General features: G+C 34.5%; 3 protein-coding genes across 5 annotated transcripts; all 3 read left to right on the top strand.

The window, feature by feature from the left end:
* The first annotated feature begins 14038 nt into the window (after positions 1-14038).
* LOC145114583 (sodium/hydrogen exchanger 1-like) lies at positions 14039-18547 on the top strand. Its single transcript, XM_079050636.1, has 15 exons — positions 14039-14296; positions 15002-15211; positions 15319-15437; positions 15792-15889; positions 15985-16044; positions 16299-16345; positions 16419-16613; positions 16770-16816; positions 16934-17000; positions 17076-17176; positions 17269-17370; positions 17454-17598; positions 17663-17725; positions 17814-17900; positions 17977-18547. The coding sequence occupies exons 2-15, from the start codon at positions 15035-15037 to the stop codon at positions 18292-18294; spliced, it is 1626 nt and encodes a 541-aa protein (XP_078906762.1). The 5' UTR covers positions 14039-14296; positions 15002-15034; the 3' UTR covers positions 18295-18547.
* Positions 18548-19293: 746 nt separating this feature from the next.
* LOC145114584 (protein NETWORKED 3C-like) lies at positions 19294-20985 on the top strand. Of its 2 annotated transcripts, none has more exons than XM_079050638.1 (3): positions 19294-19521; positions 19654-19764; positions 19895-20985. In XM_079050638.1, exons 2-3 carry the CDS (start codon positions 19665-19667, stop codon positions 20578-20580), a joined length of 786 nt encoding a protein of 261 aa, XP_078906764.1. In that variant the 5' UTR covers positions 19294-19521; positions 19654-19664; the 3' UTR covers positions 20581-20985. The 2 variants fall into 2 exon arrangements, with proteins under 2 accessions (XP_078906764.1, XP_078906763.1); XM_079050637.1 differs by having other exon boundaries at positions 19296-19521; positions 19642-19764.
* A 2327-nt stretch (positions 20986-23312) lies between these two features.
* On the top strand, positions 23313-25834 carry LOC145114582 (uncharacterized). 2 transcript variants are annotated; one of them, XM_079050635.1, is made up of 8 exons: positions 23313-23541; positions 24156-24337; positions 24506-24609; positions 24719-24760; positions 24884-24971; positions 25096-25204; positions 25314-25420; positions 25496-25834. In XM_079050635.1, exons 2-8 carry the CDS (start codon positions 24207-24209, stop codon positions 25617-25619), a joined length of 705 nt encoding a protein of 234 aa, XP_078906761.1. In that variant the 5' UTR covers positions 23313-23541; positions 24156-24206; the 3' UTR covers positions 25620-25834. The 2 variants fall into 2 exon arrangements, with proteins under 2 accessions (XP_078906761.1, XP_078906760.1); XM_079050634.1 differs by having other exon boundaries at positions 23314-23541; positions 24506-24612.
* The last annotated feature ends 657 nt before the right edge of the window (positions 25835-26491 follow it).

The raw sequence follows: 26491 nt of genomic DNA, 5'->3' as shown, positions 1-26491 counted from the left end.
AAAACTAGTTTTCTACCAAATTCATGCGATATAAATGAGTAGTTGGCTCCAGAATCAAATAAAATTTGGGCAGGCAAATTGTTTACGAGAAAGGTACCTGAAGCGACATTAGCTTCTTCTTTAGCAGCTTCCAGTGTCATCTGGAAAGCTCTTGCTTTAGGCTTTGGGGGAATATTGGGTTTTGCTGCCTCCTTCTTTCTCGGACAGTCTTTCAAAATGTGCCCCTCTTCATTACACCCAAAGCACACTCTCTTGTTGGACGGACACTCATTGGCATAGTGCCCCGTCTTTCCACACTTGTAGCAGGTCACATCCTCGCTACATTTCCCAGAGTGCTTTTTCTTGCACTTCTCACACCATTTCGATTCGCCTCCTTTTCCTCCTCCAAACTTTTTCGAATCAAACTGCAAAAATTTGCTTTTCTTGCTGGAACCTGAAGTTCCTTCAAACTTTCTCTTTTCACCAACTTCAACTTTGTTGGCGGTTCTTCCCTTGATCATGTCCTCAACAGACTTGGCAGCCCAAATAGCTGCCTCCAGAGTAGGTGTCTGACGTACTGGCACCGCGTACTCCCATGGGAGCCCCTTCGTGTACCGGTCCACTTTTGTCAGCTCATCTGGGACGATGCACAAAGCAAACTCCATTTTGTCGGTAAAGGCGTTGGTGTAATCGTCGACTGACATGCTACCTTTTGTCAATGTCAGAAACTTGTTTTCCAATTCTAGCAGATTTTGGGCCGAACAGAACTTGCGCTTAAATTGCACCAAGAACTCTGCCCAACTCAGTTGTAGTGGTTCATTAGGGCTTAGGGTCTTCCCCAGAGTGTTCCACCAACGAACTGCGCCACCTCTGAACTGACGTACTGCGAAATTGGTCTGCAACTTGCCTCTGCAGCCACACGTCATGAAGGCTAGCTCCATTTCCGAGATCCAATCCATGACTCCAATCGGATCTTCCTTTCCAGTGAAGGTCGATGGTTTGCAAGTCAAGAAATCTTAGTACTTGCATACAAGTCCATCAATTCTTCCCTCCTGGTGGTTTTGTCTAACTAACGGTGGGTTGGCTTGACCAACAACCCCACTGAAGTTTCCTTCATCCGACGAACCTCCGTTGACTTCGGGCTCTTCAACTTGTATTGAAGGTTCTTCACGATTCTGTTGAAGCAGACGTCTCGTTTCTTCCATCTGACGATCCAACATCGTTTGAATCATCAATTGTACACCAGCCATTGTCATTGGCTCAGGTGCTGCTGCTACAACAGGTATTTGCTCAATCACTGGTATTTGATTCCTGTTTTCATCAGCATTTCCAACTCCACTCCTCGTTCTCACCATTCTTTTTTTTTTGATCTATACACCGAAAAAGGTGAAATTAGATCCTCATTCACGATAGATATTCAAATCATCCTTATCACTCCGAAACGTTTACATGCTAGTTCTAATATCGTAGACGTACGCTTAGAATCCTACACACATAAGGTTTCCAGATCCGGTCGGCAACAGACCATAGATCCGAACAAATAATATCATATATGGCAAACATATAACATTTAGCACATAAAAGCATTTTAGGCAATTTTCCTAAAATAAACTAGTGCTCGTGTCTAAAATATAACAGACACACATCTCACAATTTCACTTAGCATTCTAAGTTTAAGTCTAGAAATCCTACAAATTCCTAGTTCGCTTAAACTAATGCTCTGATACCAACTGTGACATCCCCAAAATCACGGCCAGAAAAGACCGGTTTAATTTATGCTTTTAAAACAATTTCAGAGTAATCCTTTGATTAAAAGAGTTGCGGAATTTGTTCCCAAAACGAAATATGATAAAATAAGATTTACCAAAGCATTTCATAAAGAAATGTATTTTCATTATAAAACAAAACTCGGGATGTCATGTTCCGATAAACAGACCAAAAGCATAAACATTACAATACAGACCTTACAACAGTTATATATAACAACAGGTCTATAATCCAAAAATAACTTGACAAGTCATCCAACTTATGCTCTGGCGCCACTACCTGTAATACAAAGAAAACTGAGTGGGTCAGGCTTGGGAGCCTGGTGAGCGTATAGGGTTTTCGACCCACAATAAATAAATATATTTAGTTCATCAACCAACAATAACCCGATTACCCATTCCCGTTATCCTCACTTTATGTCCCTAAAACAACAGCTATTACAAGGGACCTAATCTTGGATTTTCATCGGGACAGACATTACTGCAAAGGGGTTTCCTTAACAATAGATGTCTTAAAGGCAACCATGAGGGGGATGGAGTACAGCAAATGAACACCCAAGTTCATTAACACCTACAGGTAATGAGCCTGGTAGCGTTCCACTGGACTGTCTAGAAAAGTCCGTGGTCGTCATCTAAACTCCGCTAGATGACTGAATCAGCAACAACAACGAGGCCTCTCATCTTTTTATCACAAGACAACTATCTACCCATGTTCTACCCAACATTTTAGTAGATAAAATATACATTTTTATACATAATTTAAAACCTCCATAATATGTTCATTCAAAACACATTCCAGATAAAAGATGAGACACATAAACATAACACATATTTCATAGAGAATAAATCATATCTATGAGATTAGAAGATAACATCGATACACTCACATAACACATATACTTAGTACGTTAAATCGATACTTGTATAAAATCGTGCATTTGAAAGAGATTATGTACCCCCTTCAAATCAACACCAATATATAAACACATAACACGTATTTCATAGTAAATACTTCGTATTTATGTATTAGAAGAAACTAACTACACACTCACCTGATTAGAAGATGATCGGACAGCACTACGGCTTGTAGAAGTAGTATTCTTTGGTAGATCTGGAAGATCTTCACAAAAACCGGGTTTCTCGCGGGCAGAGCTTCGGCTCGGAAACTCTTTTCTTCTCGGGATCTTCGGTGCTTCGGGACTCGCTTCGGGTCTCGGGATGATACCGGGGCTTTGGGGGGGGGGGGGTTAAAATAGGGCTTAGAGAGGGTATCGGGAGTGGGAGAGTAAAAGATGAGCAACCAAACTCGGTTGCCCCTTGAATTCTATTTATAGGGCAAAAATGCTAGGTTCACCTCGTGAACCATATATGTTCACCTCGTGAACTGACTCACCTCGTGAGTTTCTAATATTCACCTCGTGAGCTCGATACGTCATTGCGTTCATCATGGCCACTTGCCCTGGAAGACGTCCATCATCTGTTCACCTCGTGAGTCACTAATGCTCACCTCGTGAACTGGCTCACCTCGTGAGTTTCTAATATTCACCTCGTGAGCTCTGACACAGCCTTGGGGTTCACGCCCTGAACTTCAGAAATTCATAACTTTCGCATACGAGCTCCGTTTTCGACGTTCTTTATATCCACGCGTAGGTGAGATTATGCTCTACAACTCTCGTTTAGACTCCGTCGGCTAGTTTTGACTTTATTGTTATTATATTTTTATTATATTATTTTTAGTAGGCCGGGACAGGAAAACTCCGTTATAAATTCATAACTTCTTCATCCGACGTCCGTTTTCGTCTGTCTTTTTACCGTTGCACTACCATTGACGAGATCTTCAATTCTCTTTTAGATTGTTTCGGCTAAAAACCGCTCGATCTCAAATCGAGTATTCGGGCTGCACAATGCTAAGTCGAAACTTCGGAAAATCATAACTTCCTCTTACGAAGTCAGATTTGGGCGTTCTTTTTATGTACGCTCTCGGTTTAACGAACTCTACAACTTCCGTTTAGATCACTAAGGCTAGATATCGCTCTATCTTAAATTCATATTTTACGTCATTCAGCGTCGTGCCGGTTCTGTCGCGAAACTTCGATAGGTCATAACTTCTCCGTTATAACTCGGATTTCGGCGTTCTTTATATATCCGGAAACCTCGTTTCAACCACTACAACTTTATGTAAAGATATAGGGTTTATCTCACACTTTAATTTTGACGCTTATTTTATTCTTAATTCAATTAAGCCACACAACTAAGCATAAAACACATAATACTCAAATATTTCATCATTAATACTTCAAAAGAGTTACAAAGGTTAACCTAGACTATTACATCAACAATAATTCCTAGCCTTAAAACGCGGGCGTTACAGTTAAGATCTTACTTAGATTAAGATTTGTGAGTTGTACATTTAGTCTTTAGGTATTAAGAATTTAAAAGTGGATTTTGGCATTAGTGGGATTACGTTGGGCGTAACCCTACGCAACACGTAACGGGACTTGCCCCGTTTTATTTTCTATGGAAACTCGGTACGTGGGGCGAGTAAATATGTATGCATGGTGTACTCCCAAAAGTAGAAATAAGTCATTTTGGGCTTTAGGTCAAGTTGGGTGGGTTTTGCCTTGGAAGGGTAAAATGGTCTTTTACCCTTAATGAGAGAGAATATGAAATGGACCTTGATTACGGGTTATTACCATAATTATTAATTAGGGTTGGTTTTGATATGTCCAGTGTGAGGAGCTTTTGTAGCAACATCGTGTGTGAGATTCAGTTATCTTCAGATTGAGGTGGGTATCCTTATAGTATTTGCGGGTCGAAGGTACCAATGTCGACCCATTAGTTTATGTTTATAGGATGCTAACTGTCTGTGTGACTCTTGCATGTGTTTGACAAAATGTCTTGCCTCCGTCTGATCGGACCTTTCCTTGGAACAGTTTGGTTTCGATTAAAGTTAACATCATCGTTTGGAGGTTATCTTTAAATTGGAATCCTTTGAGAAATAACTTGGTTCGTAGAGGTTTGGAGATTGATTCCTTGTTATGTTTATTTGTGATGAGTTTTGGAAAATGTCAACCATTTATTTTTTGGATTTCATGTGGTTGTTGCTTTGTTTGATAAGATAGCGATTTGGTGGAATATTGTTATTCCGACACTTAACTCATTTGATGATTGTTCATCTTAGTTTGGCACACTTTAGTTGTAGTCTTCATGAAGACAATCTTCATGAAGACAATCTTCATGTAAGATGTATTTGTAAGGAGTCTTCTTCACGACTTGGTGGTTCATTTGGTTAGTTAGAAATTCTAAGACTGGACAGAGCCTCGCGAGAAGGGTTGCAGGAGGCGTTCCCGCACATCGGAACACCGCACCGTGACCACGGGAACGGTGGTGCGGGAGCCATTGCTGCATTCTCTCTCTGATTCCTAATGGCCAATTTTTTTTGGTAACGGTAATAAGATTGGAATATATATATATATATATATATATATATATATATATATATATATATATATATATATAGGGTTAGGTTATTTTATTTTTACTAACTATTGTATGCCAGAATGCACAGATCTGGACCATCGGATGGAATATAATCAAAGGTCATGATCTGAGGGTCTATGATAGTAGAATATGATAACATGTACCATATAATCACACAAATTTCAACATAAGGGTATTTTAGTCAATTAACCTATATTAAAAAAGGAAATTTTCGGATTTTTAGGGATGATTAATTCCTTTATTTTTTAAAAATCTGAATATTTTAAATTAATTCAAATTTAAAAATCCGATTTTATTCTGTCAGAATGATAGAATGCCAACCATAAACTAGTAAATATATTTTTCGATTTTATTCTGTCAGAATGGCAGAATGCCAACAATAAACTAGTAAATATATTCTGAAAGAATACACAAATCAATTCTTGAACTAATAATATAACAATAATTACATTGTATGATTGTGATTCATTGAATAATAACAACATTTTGAAAGAAAAAATAATAAAAAAACATCAAAATCTAACAAAAACACTAATCTATTATGAAAGAATATTATTTTTATGCAACACTTTATACATTGTAGCATAACACATTCTGGTATAATACACTCTCGTTCTATATGTTTTCTTCCTTCTCCACATCAATGTTAGCCTCTTCAAAACCTAAATCCACAAAGAAAAGATAATCAATTTTCAAAAATTAAACAATTCAATGCATTATAATAGAATACAGCAATAAATATTCTTACAGAATAAACTATTCTTGCAGAATGGTTTTGAATATTCTTAAAGAATTTGTAACATATTCTATCGGAAACGATATAATAGAGAATGGTAATTACCGGATTTAATTTGAAGAAGAATTCCAAAGCCAGGGCAGAGAGGGTAAATATTGGATTCAAGTTGGAAAGGCTTGGTGGGGGAGGGACTAAACTTGTTAAAAAGGATGAAAGTTTGATATGGAGCACGGGACTTGAACCCGATGATCTTCCCTCCCGTTTTAAGGTAACAACTCCCATACCCTAACCCTAACTCGTCTTCTCTCTAGCCGCCACCATCCATTCGGAGTTTACCCAGCCGCCATCTTCACCCCTCTTACTTCCTCCGCCGCTGCCAGCCTTTTGCCTCCACCACCGGTGTTTCGAAGCTGCTGTTGAAGACGTGAACCGCCACCCCCTTCACACTCGTGTTTCGACCGGCAAGGCCACCGACGGCCTCTTGAGGCTCTGACGACGAATAAGACCGATATCGAGGCCGTTGCTGCTGCTCTAAGTCGCTACTCTCCTTCTACTTATTCTTCCACCGTTCTTAGCCGCGTAAGGCAGCTGCCGACGCTGTTCCGGTTTTCCTTCTTCTCCTGTTTCCTCTCCGCAGCAAGAAACCGGCATCCGCTGCCTGCCACCTCGGAGGTTGATGAGCTCGTGGTGTTTCCGTTATCACCGGAGCACGGTGACGAGTTCAAGGCTTGTATTCCGACAGGGGTGCGCTGTGTGGGTCATTTCACGAATAGAAGCGTGTTTCGGATCATGTTTGCGTGTGGATGCTTGACTGGAAATCATGGGGTTTGGAGTTGTGTTTATATATGTCGAAATAAGGAGAGGATAAGGGTTTCTGGGTCTGTGAAGAGAGAACGATGATTTTTAGAGAAGTAGGGGGAATCGGTGGTGGTGTTATATGAAACTGATAACCTAAATTAGTGGGATATTGATTGATTTTGTTTTCTTTTACCATAATTAATTATAGTGTAGATTAATCTTATACCCTTTTATTATTTATTAGTGATTTAATTATTTCTTGAATTCTCATTGGTGCATTTAGGCACACGATACTTGCTAAAAACATTTGAACCTAGTTCTCTCTCTCTCTCTCTCTCTCTATATATATATATATATATATATATATATATATATATATATATATATATATATATATATATATATATATATATATAGAGAGAGAGAGAGAGAGAGAGAGAGATAGGTTCAAATGTTTCTAGCAACTATTGTGTGCATGAATGCACCAATAGGAATTTAGGAATAATTAAATAATTAAAAATTGTAATAAGGGTAATTATGTAACTTTAGCATGATAATTAAAATAAAATCCCTTAATTCATGGAAATTACCATAAAAATCTGTTTGACCAATTATTTAACCCTAGCCTCTCATATATACGTATTCTATTTTTGCCTCCTCTCACTTTCTTATTGACGTTGTCGACGATGTGAATTGGGGGAAAAGGACTTCGATCCTCGTCTGATCGAGAAGGAGAAGATGAACGAAGGCAACAAGGCTGCTCAGGCATCTCTACGCTTCTTCTTCCTCGGAAGGGATATGCGAAATCTGTTCCTCTTCTACTCCAGTCGCGAGGTGCGAATCAGAGGAGATTAGCGACTTCAGGTTAGTGTTTTGTTTATTGAGTTCTACTGGAAGAAAAGAAAACGAAAAAGAACTCGATCAAAATAAGGGGAAAACGAACGAAATGCAATAATAGGGGTGGATCGATGATGGATGCCCACTGCGAACAGGGAGTAGGAAAGTGGTGGTTCGGTGGGAGGAACTAACGACAGTAGCAGCTCACATGGGGCGTTTTCGTTGCTCGATCGAATGGGAGAAAGGAAGGTTATCCCGGGTTCTTGATTGATTGAAGAGGGAAGATATCTGAGCCAAAGTAGAAAGAATGAAAGCAGCAGGACAGTCATCGACCATGGCAGTCGTTTGGGTGGCTACTCTTCCACATAAAATATGAACGGGATCAGCAACAGGTAACCTTCTTCGTTCATTTTTTTGTGATTCTTGACAGAATCGATATACCTAAGTGGTTGTTTGGGCTTTGGTGTTTGACAAGGGTAAATGGAAAACAAAATGTGATGAGGCTGCTTCTTTTTGACAGGAAAATGAAAGAATGAAAGAATGGTTTTTATGATCAAATGCAAATTTTTGTAGATCAATTTGGTGATGAGTTGGGTTTTTGTAAATTTTTAAATTTTTCAGAAATTCGAGACACCCTTCTTTGATGGCAGAAAACTTGTAGCTGGAAGTATTGATGATTCAATCTATGCTTATGATGTTTATGCTTCAATCTTATTAACCATTGATGATTCAATCTATGCTTATGATGTTTATGCTTCTCTCTTCCTGAGACCTTGTTTACCTTTTTATAATATTTTTTTATTTCATTATACTGTAAGCTGCTATTAAGTTCAAATTCTTTAAGAATATTCAAAACCATTATGCAAGAATGGTTTATTCTGTAAGAATATTATTGTTGTATTCTGATAGAATTTTAGTTAATTAGTTATATGTTTAATGTGCAGTTGTTACAAGTGTATCACTACAAAATATTTGGCAACGAATTTGTGATAGAAATGACTTAAAGACCCGATGGGAAAGACTCCTTGTATAAAATCATTCTCATGCAATACAATTCTGACAGAATGCCAATCTCATACAATGCTAGCATATTTTGAAGTGGTTTGGAGGTTAAACATACACAAGACATCTAGAAACGAAACAAGAAAGTGAATGAGGATTCTTTCAAGAATGCCGATATTTTTTTTTGCAAGAGATTTCAAGAATGAATGTAGTTTATGTTCATAGTTGTATTCTTTAAGAATGAATGTAATTACTTATTCTAAACTATTAAAATTCGTCTTATATAAAAGTTGTGTTCATTAAAAATTATTGGTCCTGATAATATGTGTTTATAATATTATGTTCATAGTTGTATACCATTCTGACAGAATTACAGAATATCATTCTAACAAAATAACATTCTGATAGAATAAAATTGGTTTATGTTTACAAATTACGTTTGAAATTGAATTAATTTGAAAAAAAATCAGATTTTTTAAATCAAAATCATTAATTATCCCATAAATCTCGATTTTTCTTTTTTTAATTTTGTCTCAATTGACTAAAATACCCTTGTACTGAAATTTGTGTGATTATATGGTACATGTTACCCTATTGTACTATCATAGACCCTCAGATCATGACCTTTGATTCTATTCCATTCGATGGTCCAGATTTGTGCATTCTGGCACACAATAGTTACTAGAAACAAAATAACCTAACTATATATATATATATATATATATATATATATATATATATATATATATATATATATATATATATTTATATAGGCTTAGGTTATTCTATTCAAAGTAATTATTGTGTTATTGTATGCATAAATGTGGGCCAATCATTTTACTTATTTTAAGAAAGTGATTAATACATATTATTGAATTAAATATAATTGAAAAATACCATCCAGTTTAACTATAAGGGTATTTTTGTCAATTAATATAGATTTAATAAAGGAAATTTGCATATTTTAAGGGATCATAAATTCTATTAATTTTAAAAATTCGATTTTTACTAATTATAAAGTTTTTAATTCGGACATTCTGACAGAATATGTTTGAGTATGTTCAAAAATAAACATATTCTAGAACAATAAAATAATAAAAATATTCTTGAACATATTTATTGATCATGACTTTAATTTTTTTTTTTTGTAGAATAACAAATTCTCGAACCAGCAATTGAAGAATTAAAACAAAAATTACATTAATTCTTATAGAATACATGAAACAATTATTAAGAATTACATTTATTGTTAAAGAATAAAACTAAAAAACTTTCAAATCGGGGAAAAAAAATCAAAATCTAACAAATACACTAATTCATTCTAAAAGAATAATGTTGCTAATAAACACTTTTAATTTTGTTGTCCGTTCTTCAAGCATCAACTTCTGTGAAAACAAATCCAATTGTAGTTTAGAATCCAATAACACATTAGCAAATGATAAATAAAAAACTATATTCATTTGGAAAAATATGCGGACTTGTTAACTGCACCAAAACCAATAACCAAAAATTGTAGAACATGTATAATCAATGAGAAAATATCCATATTCCATTCCAACATAACTAGAATTCGTGTTTCCATTCCGATAGAATTTGAATTCGTAATGGTATAAAATACACAAACCGATTTAATGCTTCTAGAACATCAGAAGGGGTGAGATTAAGTTCATCAAGAACTATCCAATGACCATTTCTAGTATGTTTCAGAAATCATAGTAGAAATCAAAAGCATAATCTATTTGAAAAGAAATAAGAGCGAACGCCACATCAAAAATTAAATCACAGTAATATAATAACAATTTAGCAAACATATGAAATCAGAAATTCAGAATAGCATAGAATCGGAAAATAATCAACATCAAAAAATTATTAAAATCACAGCAACATCAAAACTTAAATCACAACAACATCAAAAAATTCATATCAATTACCAAACATCAGATTTGAGTTCTTTTTGGAGCTGCCAACATATATTGAGAAACAAGAACAGAGATTATGCGATGGATATGGAGATGTTTCTGAATTGAAAGATGTTGTCGATTTGGAACTGAATTGGAGGCAGGTTCTCAAGGAATTTAAGAGTGAATGGTCCTTTGGGGATAAAACCAATATGTATATCACCTGAAAGCTAGTTGTTGGAAAGGTCTAGAGATGAAAGGTACAGACAAAACTGAAGAATCGAAAAGTTTGTTTTTTGATAAACTTAGAGAACGAAGGCTAGTGCATGTTAGAAACAACGACTGAATATCTACAGTCGCCGATAAATCAATTGCCGAAAACTATTTCTCCGGGAACCTTTCTTTCTCTTAAATTCCTTGGAGGCGGACACAAGCAGGAAGGCAGTCAAGGTTTCGACTGATCGATTAAAGAAAAAAAACGAAAAGGAAAAAAAAGCTTACCGATTGATTCGAGATGGATATTCATCACCTGGTCATGGGTTTTGAATGTTGACAATCGATTGTAGAAGAAGAAGAATCAGTAGATTAGAGACGATGTTGACTTTGATTTACATCTTGATAATCGACTGAATGTTCAATTTAGGATCAGACGGTGGATCAGGAACAATACTGGCTTCAATTTAGGGTTTTGAATCTTGATGCCGATTGAATGTTATAAATATATCTGCGCTTCTTGCGATTTACTAGGAATACAACTAATATCCAATTATATATCTATTTTACCATAATTAACTAATAATAAGATTACTATAATACCCTTATATTATTTATTAAATGATTTGATTTATCTAAAATCTGATTGGTGCATACAATAACACAATAATTACTTTAAATACCTGAACCTAGCTCTCTCTCTCTCTCTCTCTCTATATATATATATATATATATATATATATATATATATATATATTTAATCTCTTTCCTCCACTCTATATACCAACCGAATCCAACATTATTTTTAACCCATTTCTACATATTCTTTCCAAAAAAAAAAACACTAAAACACAATGTCATCATCTTCGTTATTCGATTCGACGGCTCAAGAAGAGACATTATTTGTAGGTTCCGTCATTGAGAAGACTGTTGCATATTTCAAAACCTACGAGGCCAAAGTTCACGTCCACAAACTAAACCAATAAAACCGCCGTTGCCTAGAAATCATGAAGCCAGGCACAATCATTTTATAGAAAACTACTTTGCAGATGATGCCGTATACGTTGAAAAGTTTCAAAGACGGTTCCAGATGAGGAAGGAGCTGTTCTTATGTGTTGTTGGCGATTTGGAAGGTCGTTTTCCATATTTCCAATGGAAGCGAGATTGTAGACGCAAAAAAAGGTTTCTCTCCAGTTCAAAAATGCACGACCGCAATTCGCTAGTTAGCATACGGCATGGGCACAGACAAATGGGACGAGTATTTGAGGATGTCCGAGCGTACCGTATGAGGATGTACGTACAAGTTCTCTAAAGCTATTACTTTGGTTTACGGGCAACGATATTTTCGCAAACCAACTATCAAAAATGTCCACCAATTATACACGGTTCATGAAAGCAAGCATGGGTTCCCAGGAATGCTAGGTAGTATCGATTACATGCATTGGGCTTGGGCATTGTACCCCAAGGCATGGCGTTGTCAGTACATGCGAGGCAAACATAAAGAGCCGACGATTGTTTTAGAAGCAATCGCATCACATGATCTTTGGATATAGAATCATTCTTTGGTCCAGCAGGTGCAAACAACGATATCAATGTTCTGGACCAGTCGCCAGTATTCAACGATATCTACCTTGGAAAGCAGCACGATGTACCTTTTCAAGAAAACGGGGTAACATATAAGTGCGGGTATTATCTTACTGATGGTATATATCATACCTTATCTGTTTTTGTGAAATCGTTTACATGTCCGAACGTTGAAAAAGAAAAAAGTTTAAAGAGGCACAAGAGTCAGTTAGGAAGGGCGTGGAGCAAACATTTGGTGTATTCAAGAGGCGTTAGAAAGTACTAGCAGTTAGGGCACGGTCATATGAAGTGAAAAGGTTGCAACACGTAATGTATGTGTGCATCATATTGCATGATATGATTCTTGAAAAGGAAGGAAGAGTGATATGTCGATATAACGAAAACGAAGTATATGATTGCGACATTCATCACGCCCTTCGTGCAGATTTGGCGGAGCACGTTTACAAGGCTCACATTCACCCGCCGACAGAGTATTGACATGGTGATTTTTTTTGACGGATTAGATGAGGATACGAATATATTCGTCGAGGGCGAGGATTTTGATGACGATGACGGTGATGGCGATGACAAGGACGGCGATTTCGAGTGACGTATTTTAGTTCTTTAAAATTCAGATATTAATTATGTTTTCTAGGTTGTGTTTTTTTTAATATTTGTTGTTTTCTAGTTTTTTTTATTTATTTAAATCTTGCTCGTTTTAATGTATCTTTTTATATAATTTTTATTTGAATGAAGTGTTTTTTAATTTAAATTAATTTTTATGTTTACTAATTATTTTTAAAAAAGTATATTAGTTTTTTAAATTATAAATCTTAAAAAGAGTGAAAGATCATTCCCGTACACACAATGAGTTTTAGTGAGGGAAAGAAAATTTAGGGAAAAACTGACGTGACAGACAAAAAGTGAGAGATCATTCCCGCACACACCCTCAGTTCTAATGTTTTTGATTATGCTCGGATTAAGAAGAGGGATTTGTGAGATAAAGTTCTTACCCATCACTTTTGTGGGTGTCTAATAGAATTAGAAGGATAAAATTTAGTTGTGTTGGTTGACTTTTTTTAATTTTATGTTGGTTGCCTGATTTGTTTTTTATTGTGTGTTTTTTGATCTCTTGTGGTGTTTGGCTTTGTTCTCCATAGTTCTTTGCTAACTGCACTAATAAAATTTGCTGATAAAAAAAAACCTCCTATGATGGCAAAAAAATTATTAAATGAGAAAAAAGAAAGTTTTACATAGACGTAGCAGGTAAACGAGTAACAAGCTGTGCTGCAACCATTTTTGGATGACAATTAATGGCTAAAAAAACCACTAAATTGTTATACATAAACTATTTCGAACCAAAAATTATACTAAGATTGTGTTTGACACGCAACAACTAGCTTATTTTTTGAGTTTTTTTAAGTTGTCGTGTTTTGAAACAAAAAAATAGCTTGTAAACTAGTTTTTTTATGAGCTTTTTAAAATTTCCAAATACACCCCTTAATTAATTATAGAAACACATTCTTTTAAATGTCATTTTTTATTTTTCAGCTAGTTTACCAAATGTCATTTTTTATCAGCTAAATTTTCAGCTATCAGCTAGCTTTTCAACTATTAGCTAGTTTTTCAACTAACAGGTAGCTTTCCAGCTATGACGTCAAACATAGCCTAAATAAATCTTTTTGGATCATACTTGTAATTTTAGCAATACCTCATGGACGAGATATGTAATTTAATCTTATAAAGTAAAAACATCAAAATCGTTGCTTCCCGGTTTTTTCCAAACTTGATTTCTCCGCTTCCTTGTTTCGTTTTATCGAATCAGATGAAAGAATCTACTTTCAAACGTGTTGAACCCTTCTTGTTGGTCAAGGAAACCCTAATTCTTTCCAAATATAAGGTTTATTTTGAAGCAAAATTGTTAGATTTTTGCCCCAGAAGGAAATTTATAAGCCGCTGCTGCAGTTCAATTATTTGTCACAATCAACAACCGATTTCTTGAGGTACGAACTCTTTCTTTCATCTTTTGATATTGTTCTCGTTTTCTGCCTCTGTTTATATGCGTTAATCAGGCAATGGTGCTGAAAAGACGATGAAAATTCTGTTAAGTTTGATGATGAAATGGATAACATGCCTTAAAAGTCAAGTCAATGGAAGCAAATTAGCTTCAGCCTTTATCAACCTTTGGTTGGTTTAGTAAACCTGCAAAATGCAGATTGAATTATTAGTTATATCTGTCTCCTCTTATCATTTTTGGCTTGTACTTTAATTCTATAATTTTTTGACTTCATGTAATTTGAATTTAGGTTATGGGCTGTTATGGGTTAAGGAGATATTCCCAGTCCAGTAGATGAGTTATGTATTTCATGATCGATACGAATCAATCAAAGTTATTGAGACTACTTACCATGAAACTTACATCTAATTATCAATATGAATCACAAAAACCTAATTGAGATCAATAAGCTTAATTACACCTTATGACCGATTGAATCAAATGAAGTTATTAAGAGAATGAAATTCAACCTTTCATAGTTTCATATCACTTTTCCCTTTTGATTAACCATGGAAGGTTGTGACAGGAATAGGCCATTACCATATCCCAATATATTACTAAATGATAACTGTAGGCAGTAATAATTGGCTGCAAAAGGATCCTTAAGAGGTTTTAAATTGACATTGTGTTGACATATAACACTCCATTGCAGGATCTCATTTCATTTTTTTGGCCAACCTGCAACATGAGTTATGATGTGAGCTCTATAGCAGCAAGTTATGGTCTAATGACATCAGATCCGGAGACAGATTTTGTACATCACATAGCCCTATTTGCAGCCCTACTCTGTGCTTGCATTGTAATTGGTCATCTCCTTGAAGAAAGTAGATGGATGAACGAATCTATCACTGCCCTTGCAATTGTGAGTTACTGACTTCATATACAAATTCTTGTTGTGCATAACTTTGGTTTTACTTTTGTTTGTCAGTTTGTACTTTGTTGAGGTAAATATTACATAACTTCTGACAGGGTTTAGGCACAGGATTTGTTATTTTACTAACATCTGGTGGTAAAAGCTCACACGTATTGGAATTCAAGCAAGAGTTTTTCTTTATATATCTCCTTCCACCAATTATTTTCAATGCTGGGTAAGTTCTATCTTCTAAATGTCGTTCTTATTCTTTTTCAAGGATCTGAAATTTCTCATTGACTCCCTAGCATGCAATTAAATGATTGACTATAAGAATCCTAGTTTGAAGTACAGACATCTGCCAGACTTGTTAAATTTCCTGTGTTGAGAGCTTGTTTTATTGTAAAAGTAACAGTAGCATTTTGGTGAGAGATGCTCTTAGTTGTTGAATCAAGCATTAACCAATGTGAATAGCCTACATATCTTGTTTTGATGCTACAATACTTCATATTGATGCCTTTTGGTGAAGAAGACTTGTGTTTGGATGTGTTGCATTTAACACCTTTTCTGAGAAAGGTTAACTATTTACCAGATTTCAGGTTAAAAAGAAACAATTTTTCCAGAATTTCACGACCATTACCTCATTTGGAGCCATTGGTACTTTGATATCCTTTGCTGTCATCTCATTTGGTACGTTAAATAAAATGTGTTTAATAGTTCCTGTGTAAATGATTATATAAACTTTGATCACAATGTTTTTGTTTTATGGTGATTGAATAATTCAGGCGCAACACATTTGTTTCCTAAACTGGGTATCGATTACCTCGACACAAAGGATTATCTTGGTATGTATTCTCTTTTCCTTTTGACTTTTTTTTTTTTTTTTTTTTAATTTATTTATTTATTATTTTTATGCATGGATACATTGTCCAAGGCGTTAGAATATGGAAAAGCTCTTTGGTGTCATTTTCTGATGGTTTTATTCTTTGCTGTTGGGAAATGTTGACATGTATGACATCACTAATTATCAGTCTAGGCTAGATCATGTTATGCTAACCTATGCATTCAAATTGTTGTCTTCTGGTATAATTATGGGAAGCACTTGGAGCCATTTTTTCTGCAACAGATTCTGTTTGCACCTTGCAGGTAAAAATGTCTTGATTGTTCAAAAATTACAGAGATGATCATTGTCGTTAACTTTGTATCTTCTAATGGGCAGGTTCTTAATCAGGAAGAAACACCACTGTTATACAGCCTAGTGTTTGGGGAGGGTGTTGTTAATGATGCCACATCTGTGGTTCTTTTCAATGCAATTACAAAATTTGACCTATCAGACATGAACTCTGTCATCGCCCTTAAATTTGCTGGAAATTTCTTGTCATTATTCGTATTTAGTACTTTTTTGGGAGTTTCGGTAAGTCTTTCTCCCTCTCTTTACATATATCTATATGTGTCTGTCCATTTCATTTGCTTGAGTTAAATAAAATAATCCAAGGGAAGGCTTAGCAGTATTGTAATGTTGCTCATCTTGTTTTGTTCTCGACAGCTTCATAATATATTCTACTTGTAGGTTGGACTGCTCTGTTCATTCACCATTAGAACATTGTACTTTGGAAGGTATGTGGTGATGTTGTTTGAGTAATTTACATATATATATATATATATATATATATATATATATATATATATATATTTAATAAAAACCATAAATGATTGGGACAAATGTGTATTCAGGAATTCAACAGACCGTGAAGTCTCCCTTATGATACTCATGGCTTACCTTTCATATGTATTAGCTGAAGTAAGTGATGAGTAGTTAATTTCTAACTTTTACTTGTTGTTGTTGGTGTCGGCATGAATAACATTTTTCATGTAGGTTTTTGGATTAAGTGGGATCCTTACTGTATTCTTTTGTGGTATTGTAATGTCACACTATGCTTGGCATAATGTCACCATCAATTCACAAGTAACTACAAAGTGCGTTGCCCTTTTTCACACTTTCCAACCAAAAAACTCTTTTCCTCTTTGGTACTTATATGAGGAGTTTGTTGGATTGGATTGGATTGCAGGCATACTTTTGCAACAATGTCATTTATTTCCGAAATATTTATCTTCATGTATGTTGGTATGGACGCACTAGACCTGGAAAAATGGAAATTTGTAAACGACAGGTAAATTTTTTTTTTTTTTTTTTTTTAAATCAAATAATAATCCTATTTAGTATTTTGATCGAGATTCAAATAACTTTTTTCAGTCCTCGAAAATCCTTTGGGGCTAGTGGTGTACTGCTTGGATTGATTATGGTTGGAAGAGCATGTTTTGTGTTCCCAATTTCACTCATATCCAACTTAACCACTAAATCAAACAGTAACAGTAACAAGATCGAGTTTAAACAACAGGTAACTAACTAACTTCAACTACCAATTCTATTTTGAATTTTAAAATTAATCTGTCACATCACAGGTTACAGTTTGGTGGTCTGGTCTAATGAGAGGCGCTGTGTCCGTGGCTCTTGCTTATAAGAAGGTAGGTAAAACTAAATTTTACTATTTAAAAAGTATGTTGCTATTTTTGATAGTTTACCCTGACTGTTGATACATATACATATATACAGTTTACCGGGTCTGATGAGCAAACTATGCAGCCAGAAAATGCACTATTGATCACCACCACCATCATTGTTGTTCTTTTCAGTACTGTGGTAATGTCTTGTACTATTATTTAACCAATAATCAATTGTTCATGAGAAATTATTTATTTATAATAATTAATTATAGGTGTTTGGATTGTTGACTAAGCCTATTGTAAAGTTTTTGTTTCCTGGATCCTCCTCACATGTTGATGAGAGCCAAGCATCGAGTCCAAAGTCGATCATGATGCCACTTATAGGCTCAGGTGATAGAAATGTAGTAGTAGTAGAAGAAACAGGTGGAGGAGAGGATGAAACAAGCAATCTAAAATGGCTATTTAGTAACCCTACTAACACCATTCATTACTACTGGAGGAAATTTGATGATGCTTTCATGCGTCCTCTTTTTGGTGGAAGAGGCTTTGTTTCGTATGTTACTGGCACCCGTGAAGTCGCATTAGTGTAACCACTTTACACTAATCTAATTAATGCCTGCCACTAGCCACTATATGTTCTTGTACATAATTAATACTACAGAATAGCTAGACTTCATTTCTTGATGTTTAATGCTTTTAGATTTTGGACATATCGACTTCAAATGGTACTGTGTATTATTAATATTAGACAGAGACTTACATTTTGTATTTAGTTTGGAGGTGGGAACTGAGTTGAGTTGTTTTGGTCTCAATTCCCGGTTACTAATTAAATATTTCGTTTTTCTTGAATTTGTATTGAATTTGCAAAAAAAAAATCTAAAAGGCGGGGCATGAAGTTTCATAAACGCTGCATCAGAGTGAAAGTGCATAAAATAATTTTGTTTAATTTTTATTTTGGGTAAAAAATACTAGAAGTAACAACCTAATTTATTTGTAGTAAATGGTATAAAATTATAACTTATTTTTTCTTGATTGAAAATTTTATATGTAAAATGAAGACCTACTTCTAACTTATATAACTTTTTGGGCAATATACCTTGGAATTATGGTGATGGAACATAAGATATTATGTTATTATTAGCCATATGATAAAATTGATTTTAGTACAATTCTATAATGGATGTATCATATTCACTATTTAGGCATACAACTATCGTTGATGTTCTTTGATTTGCCTCGACCCTAATAGCCTGGTAGGGTTACTTTCCTAGCAAATCTTTTTAAAATATGTTGTTATTTTGTAAAGAAAACAAAAGTTTATTCCCTCAGACGGAAGAAATTAGAAATACATTTCAAAAAGTAAATCGCCACGAAAGTACTTCGATATATTGCTTTTAAATTGCCTTAAAAAAAACTGAACGCAAGTTACTATTTTATGCTAAAAACAAATGAAATAAGATATGATAATTTTTTGTGAAGTTTTGATTAAGCCGTTGGGAGGACACCTACTTGCGTGGTTAAAGATTTCGACCGTTGTGAGGGGGTGCCCACCTCATGATTTTCTGTGTGGTGTGTTTTTGTTTCCTTTTATGCTTCTCTTTTGTCTTAACTTAACGCTCCTCCTCGTGCCGTTGAGTGTGAATCATGGCGTCTTTGCGTTGACAGATTCTACTTATTTAACGTCACTGTTAACAATCCTCTTCTTCATTGTGCCAGTCAGAGACAGAGACAGAGAGAGAGAGAGAGAGAGAGAGAGAGAGAGAGAGAGAGAGAAAGGGAGGGAGGAAGCGCCATTAACGGGGCCTGTGTTCTTCAAGGTAACCTTGCTTAATTTTAGGGTTTCTTGATTCTGTTATAAATGCTCAAATCATATGACTTCATTTAGACTTTTATTCATGGATTTCGTTAATAAATATATATATATATATATAATGTAGTGAAATTTGAAGGTTAAGAAGAAATGGAGGGAAAGAGCAAGTTGTCAGCACACTGGTGGTGGTTTGACAGTCAGAGCAACACTATCCCAAGGAAATCTCCATGGCTACACTCCACTCTTGCAGGTACCGACATTATTATCCTTCTTCTACAATCTACACTCGTAATTAATTAATTAATCATATATGGATTTGGTCTGAATCATATGCTTTATAAATACTTCCTAAATGTACTGCTATTTGATTTGATTGATAGAACTGGATGACAAGACGGAGGCAATGCTTAAACTGATCGAGGAAGATGCAGATTCATTCGCAAAACGTGCAGAGATGTATTACAAGAAACGACCCGAGCTCATTAGCATCGTTGAGGATCTGTATCGAGCCCATCGATCGCTAGCTGAAAGATATGATCAGGTCAAGTTTGATAGTGGAAGCCGCCACTTGATCACTCCATGGACATCGTGTCCTTTACCTTTGTCCAAATTCCGAACTTCGCATTTGGTGAAGGAATCAGAGAAATCATACGACAGCTACTCTGAGTCTTTTGACTTTGACCATGATTTTGATTCTGTTGAATCTGATATGTTTGATGAGCCCCAACACGCGTCTTCTTTTAATGATGAAACTGAAGAAGAGGAAAAGAGTAGTAGTAGTTCAGACGAAGAAGGAATGAAGTTGAGGGAAGAATTAGAGAGGCTGAGAGAAGAAAACAAGGTTCAGAAGGAAGAATTGATTCAGAAAGATGAAGAGAAAAGAGAGGCGATCAGACAACTAAGTTTTTGTGTGGATTTGCTCAAACAAGAAAATCTAAATCTCAAAACAAGAATTGCTAAAGATTCTTTCAAGAAGCAAAACAGCAGCCCATTTGAGTTTACCAAATTCAAAGGGGTATTTTGGGGAATATTCAATGGTGAAGCTACTACTGCTGTTGCTCTATAGACATTCACAGGTATATTTTGACATATTCTTGATATTGATATTTTTTCTAAATAATGTTCTGTTTGTCCCCAAAAAAGTTAACTTTTTAAAATTTACATATTACCAAGTTACTCTTCATTTTCTAAAAGATTTATTTCGTTAATTTATTTAAAAAAAAATATATATATATATATATATATATATATATATATATATATATATATATAGTAAATTTAATTTGTTCATGTAAACTTTGAAGTGGGGTCTTCTTTTCCTTTGGGATGGATATGGATAACATTTGTGTTGGATCTTTTTTATGGGTCATTGTGTAGTGGTGTCCTTTTAGAATTGGATTATTCCATGTACGGTGTTGATTCTTTGTTACTTTAAGCAATGTCAGAATATAGACAGTCTTCAAATTCAAAATGGTTCCTGTAATTTTGCTGTGGAATGTTTGGGTTACTATTTTCTTGGGCCTTTCCTAGATCTTCAAGATCTCTCCAACTTTGAAAAAACACACTTCCTTGAATTATTATTGGCTAAGAAACGAATACACACGACTCAAAGATATTATGATTCCATAATACTTAATTAAATGGCTGTCTTCAAAGATATTATGATTCCATAGTAGTACTTAATTAAAATGGTTATCTCTAAACCGCTATCGTCTTTGGTTTTGGTCTGACCCGGTGGTTAAAATTTTGCTATTTTTAAAAATATCTTACTAAACACTTTTTAAGTTTTATTGGTTTTTCAAAAAATTCAATAAACTCTTCTAAAACTCAATCACAAACACCCAAAAAAGAAATATAATTGCCTGTTCGGTTTAAAACACACCTTGTTTGTGAGCCCCTCCTTGAATTTTAGGTATCAACCCGCTGATTTACTAAAGTTTCATAATGCCTTCATTGTTTGATGTTTATATCATAATAGTACAAACTTTATTTTCTTACAAATCCACCACAACACAAAAGTTGTATAATGTATATTGTCCTAGACTGAAAAATAACGGATTAACGCTAACCGTCAACAAAGTGAAAACATAAAAGCCTCACATAAATAATAAAGAAGATTAATATTTTTAAATAAAAATTTAGGATGGAATTACACAAAACAAAACACGTACTTGGAAATATATTATATACGAAAATATTTTTAGGGATTATAAAACGTCTAATCACTAGAACGAACTGAACATTCAACGAACCGTTCAACGAGAAATTCGTTTATGTTCGTTTATTTAATAAATGAATGAACATGAACACAAATTCTCTCATTTAATTAAACGAACGAACATGAACAATAGTCTTGTTCGTTCAATTATGTTCATGAATTTTCACTTATGTTGTTTGTTTACGTTCGTTCGTTTAAGTTTCTTAATTTTCATATATGTTCAATTATTTTTTATTACATTAGTAAATTATATGTTCGTGAACATGCTAAATGAACATAAACGAACGAACATGAACAATGTAATTTGTTAAACGAACGAACATGAGTAAGAAAACTCGGTTGTTTATCCGTTCGTGTTCGTTCGTTTGTTCGGCTAACTTAAACGAAAGAACATGAAAAAGTCATTGTTCATGTTCGTTCGGTTCGTTTTCTATTTATTTATTTTCAATGTAAACACTATAAAATTATGAACTCTTTCTAGGCATGTTTACTAAAAATTTAATTTTGAGTTTTAAGTTTTTTATTAAGCTTGTAAAAGTAACATCGTTTTGTGTTATTAGACATTTTGTAATCCCAAATAATATTTTCATATATAATATATTTCCAAACAAATGTTTTATTTTGTGTAACTCCATTCTCAATTTTTATTTAAAAAATATTAATGTTTTCGATTATTTATGTGAGGCTTTTTTTGTTTTCACTTTGTTGACCGTTGATGTTAAATCTTTATTTCCGAGTATGGGGCACTATACAATATACATCATACAACTTTTATGTTGTGATGGATTTGTAAGAAAATAAAGTTTGTACTATTATGATATAAACATCAAATAACGAGGGACATTTATGAAAATTTAGTAAATCATTAGGTTGATACCTAAAATTCAAGGAGGGGCAAACAAACAAGGTGTGTGTTAAACATAGCAGTCGATATCTCGTTTAACTTTTTTTTGGGTGGTTGGAAATGAGTGTAAAAGAATTTATTGATTTTTTTAAAAACCAATAAAGTGTTTAGGTAAGGATTTTTTTTAGGAAATCTTTAGAAAAATCCTAAAGTTTTGGGTTAATTTATGATCTAGTTCTAAGTTAAATGTCATTAATAAAAAAGGACAAGTAACCAACTATTGTAATCACATGACCTAAGCAACAAAGTAGTCGAGATCGCGATGAACATAAGCATCAAAAACCCAAACAGGTGTACAAAAATACTAATGATTGTCCCACGTAAAATGTCGTGAGAAAAACCTAAAGAAATAATTCATAAGTACTGAATGAGTACAAAAACAAAAATGACTTATTTTGCAACAAAATAATATTAGAGACTAAATGTGTACAAAAATATTAAGGATTAAATTGTACAAATTGAAAATATATTACCTTATTAAGTCATTTTTATCGGCTAACCTGGATAGCCGGTGATAAGAATTGAATGTGTACAGTTTAACAAGTTCAACGGTTAAATGTGGATGAAAAAAAACTCAATTGATCAAATATATAAAAATCAAAAAATATATAAAAATTAAAAGTGTACAGTTTAACAATCGTACCTTTAAACCTACCTTTTCTCTTTCTTGATTCCTGATACGAAGTTTTTAAAACCCAAATGACAATTATACGCTCAGACCTAGTCTTTCTCTTTCTCGTTTTCTGATACGATTCACAGACGACGCCTCCAATCACAATTTCTTCTCTATCTCCCATCTTCTTCTCTCTAGCCACCGTGCGCAGCTCTTCGATCTCTACCGCCATCATCCTTGTCGACTCAGCTCTCCGATCTCCGATCTCCACCGCCGCCAGCTCTCCGATCAGGTAACGAATTTGCTTTTTCTGGTTATGATCTTTTCTGTCTATGTTTATAATTCTCGATATCTCCATGTCTATACTGGTTATTTCGATTTTCTGCTTATTCGGATGGTTTCAACACCAAAAGTTTCCTTTTCTGATTATCATATTCTCTGTCTATTGCCATCTGCTGACACGAATTTCTGCCAAATTGCAAAGATTTCTGGTTAACCTGTAGTTGTGAATGATTTTTTGTCTCAAATCTTCCATATGCTAGGGGAATCTGCCATCTGAAATCTGCAATGGCAAATTTTTGTGAATTGCTTATATTTTTTTCTGCCAAATTTTTGCAATGCTAAAGATTACTTTCGTGTCTCCAATCTGCTACTTCAAATTTTTGTGAAGCTCCTAAAACTTGTGTCTGATTTGTGATATCTGATCTGCGAATTGTTTCCAATGCCAAAAATACTAAATTTCTGAGGTTTTGATTATTTCTCCGATTAAGTTAGTGTTGGTTCAGGATTTCATTCTATCTTCATTAGTTTATGTTTAGGTATTTTTTAGGGTTCATTTTAACCTCTATTATATTGTTAGAAGTAGAAGACAACATGAACATGAGTGATGGATTTTGTTGTGGTCAGGTTGCTTAGGTTGAGTTGAGATTTGAGAAAGAATTAGAGTGGTGAGAAAGTATGACTACGGCTGCTAGACCGACATGGGCACCTGCTAAAGGTGGTAACGAACAAGGTGGAACACGAATATTTGGTCCTTCTCAGAAGTATTCCTCCAGGGATATTGCTTCTCACACAACCCTCAAGCCCAGGTTACTTCTTCTTTTTTTCCTTCTATATGATATTTTAGTATCTATCAATTGGAATCATTCTTGTAGCATTGAAACAAATCCTTAAATAAGTATTGTATTGCACAAGGGAGATTGCTTGGTTATTTAGTTTTGAATATTGATTGGTGTTTGCTACTACATTACATACAGAAAGGATGGTCAAGACACGCAAGATGAACTAGAAAGGAGAGACCTCAAAGAGGAGTTGGTGGAGCGTGAGCGCAGACACTTCTCATCTAAAGACAAGGGTTATGGTGGTAAAATCACATCACATCACATGAATCATATCTTCATCTGTAATAAATAAATAATAATAATAATAATATTAGTGTTGGCTATTCATTAGTTGACTTGTGGTTGCAGAGGATAGAGACCGTAGAAAAAGTGGTCATCACCTACTGGAAGGTTCGTATTGCACCTCTAAAAACTTGACATGTTTTCATTGCTTTTCTAACCAGTATGAATATTACAGTGTTCATATGTGCAAAATTTTAATCTACTTACTGTTTAAATATTTAATATCCACAGGATCAAGGAGAGAACTAGAGGACCGAATTGTTCCACGCAGTGCTGATGCTGATGATGCTGATTTAGATGTCAAAAGTGATGATGACAGGTTTGTATTTTACCTGTTTATCTTCAAATAGCCACAGACTAAGTGGCTGTTTTTTTTTTTTACTCGTTAAATTCTGTGTGGGTAAAGTGGCTGAATGGGTAATGATGTCTGTCTGTGTGGATAGTGATGAAGAGGATGATGATGATGATGATGATGAAGAAGATGATACAGAAGCACTTTTAGCAGAGCTTGAACAAATCAAGAAGGAACGCGCGGAGGAAAAACTACGCAAAGTGAGTTGAGTTGTGTTACTTAACATATGAAATAGGAATATTTCTTTCTTTACTTTGGGATTTGTATTGTATGGTGACATGACATGGATTTGGTTTGTAAATTGTACAGGAACGTGAAGAGCAAGAAGAGGAGCTTAAACTGAAAGAGGCCGAGTTGATAAGAGGGAACCCTTTGCTTAATAATCCAACTTCAACTTCCTTCAATGTTAAACGCAGGTATTGCAATTTGCCCCTCTTTCTTCCTTTTTCTTTATTTATATTATTTATCTGATCTTGATTTGTGATTGACAGGTGGGATGATGACGTGGTGTTCAAGAACCAAGCCCGTGGAGAAACCAAGGCTCCAAAGCGCTTCATCAATGACACCATTCGCAGTGACTTCCATCGCAAATTTCTTCACAAATACATGAAGTGAAGTGTGTAATCATCCATCCACTCCAAATTTTGCTAATAGGCAAAAACACAACAGTTTGTTATCTTTGTTTCTATAATGCTTCATAGTATTGTTGAATTTGTCATCTGTCTTCTTTTCTTCCATGAAACATTTGGGAGGGAATGGATGATTCATTCTACTTGGAATACTTATCATGTACATTTCTGACAAAGTAGTCATCCATTTCGTCGACAAAATTTTTAAATATTTATTAGTACAAAGTAACTGTTTATTTACCAAAAAAATAATAATAACATCTATCATTTTGCGGAGAAGCAAAGAAACCCTTCTTAAAACTTTCTTTTTCTAGTGGATTTCACGAAAAAAACATTTCTTGAAATCAATTTTGTGATAGGTCTCACCTTTTAATGATTTACTAGATAGAAAATCAAGTCAACTTCTTATAAACCTGTGCTCAACTTGCTACCTTTTTTTTTTAAATGACAAACTAACCTTCTCTAAATACTACATGTCTTCTAATCAGATTTCAACTCATGACTTCTCATTCGATAAAGTCACTTCTTACAGTTACCCAATGACCCTTTCTTAACTTGCTATTTGTTTAAGCTTGCTTATATTCGAGATATATCATATACATTAACCACCAAAAAACAAACTACTACTATTTGATAAAAGCTTCTCAATTACACTGCAGTCTGCAGATAGTGAACAGCCAAAAGCACAACAAATCATCTTTATAAAGTACATTGAACAGTCAAAAAAACATATTTACATATCAATAATTACAGACTAAACCACATACATAAATACATACATGAAAGAATAAAAATCTTACAATTTTACCCTACCAGTAACAAGAGGGAAGGGAAGGTGCCATAAATCCATATAACGTT

This window comes from Lactuca virosa, chromosome 5 (genome assembly GCF_052849685.1).
Source record: "Lactuca virosa cultivar CGN04683 chromosome 5, Lactuca_virosa_CGN04683_v6, whole genome shotgun sequence".
NCBI classification, from domain to species: Eukaryota; Viridiplantae; Streptophyta; class Magnoliopsida; order Asterales; family Asteraceae; genus Lactuca; species Lactuca virosa.
The sequence above is the reverse complement of the archived record's forward strand: the minus strand, read 5'-3'. Positions and strand labels throughout refer to the sequence as shown.

What these genes read in the sequence shown, in the direction of transcription:
- LOC145114583 (XM_079050636.1), top strand. Translation starts at nt 15,035, where the DNA reads ATGAGTTATGATGTGAGCTCTATAGCAGCAAGTTATGGTCTAATGACA. An exon ending in TTTCATATGTATTAGCTGAA is followed by an intron (nt 17,001 to 17,075) that starts GTAAGTGATGAG and finishes TTTTTCATGTAG; the next exon opens with GTTTTTGGATTAAGTGGGAT. An exon ending in TTGTTCTTTTCAGTACTGTG is followed by an intron (nt 17,901 to 17,976) that starts GTAATGTCTTGT and finishes AATTAATTATAG; the next exon opens with GTGTTTGGATTGTTGACTAA.
- LOC145114584 (XM_079050638.1), top strand. Translation starts at nt 19,665, where the DNA reads ATGGAGGGAAAGAGCAAGTTGTCAGCACACTGGTGGTGGTTTGACAGT. An exon ending in GCTACACTCCACTCTTGCAG is followed by an intron (nt 19,765 to 19,894) that starts GTACCGACATTA and finishes TTTGATTGATAG; the next exon opens with AACTGGATGACAAGACGGAG.
- LOC145114582 (XM_079050634.1), top strand. Translation starts at nt 24,207, where the DNA reads ATGACTACGGCTGCTAGACCGACATGGGCACCTGCTAAAGGTGGTAAC. An exon ending in TAAAGACAAGGGTTATGGTG is followed by an intron (nt 24,613 to 24,718) that starts GTAAAATCACAT and finishes TTGTGGTTGCAG; the next exon opens with AGGATAGAGACCGTAGAAAA. An exon ending in TCCTTCAATGTTAAACGCAG is followed by an intron (nt 25,421 to 25,495) that starts GTATTGCAATTT and finishes TGTGATTGACAG; the next exon opens with GTGGGATGATGACGTGGTGT.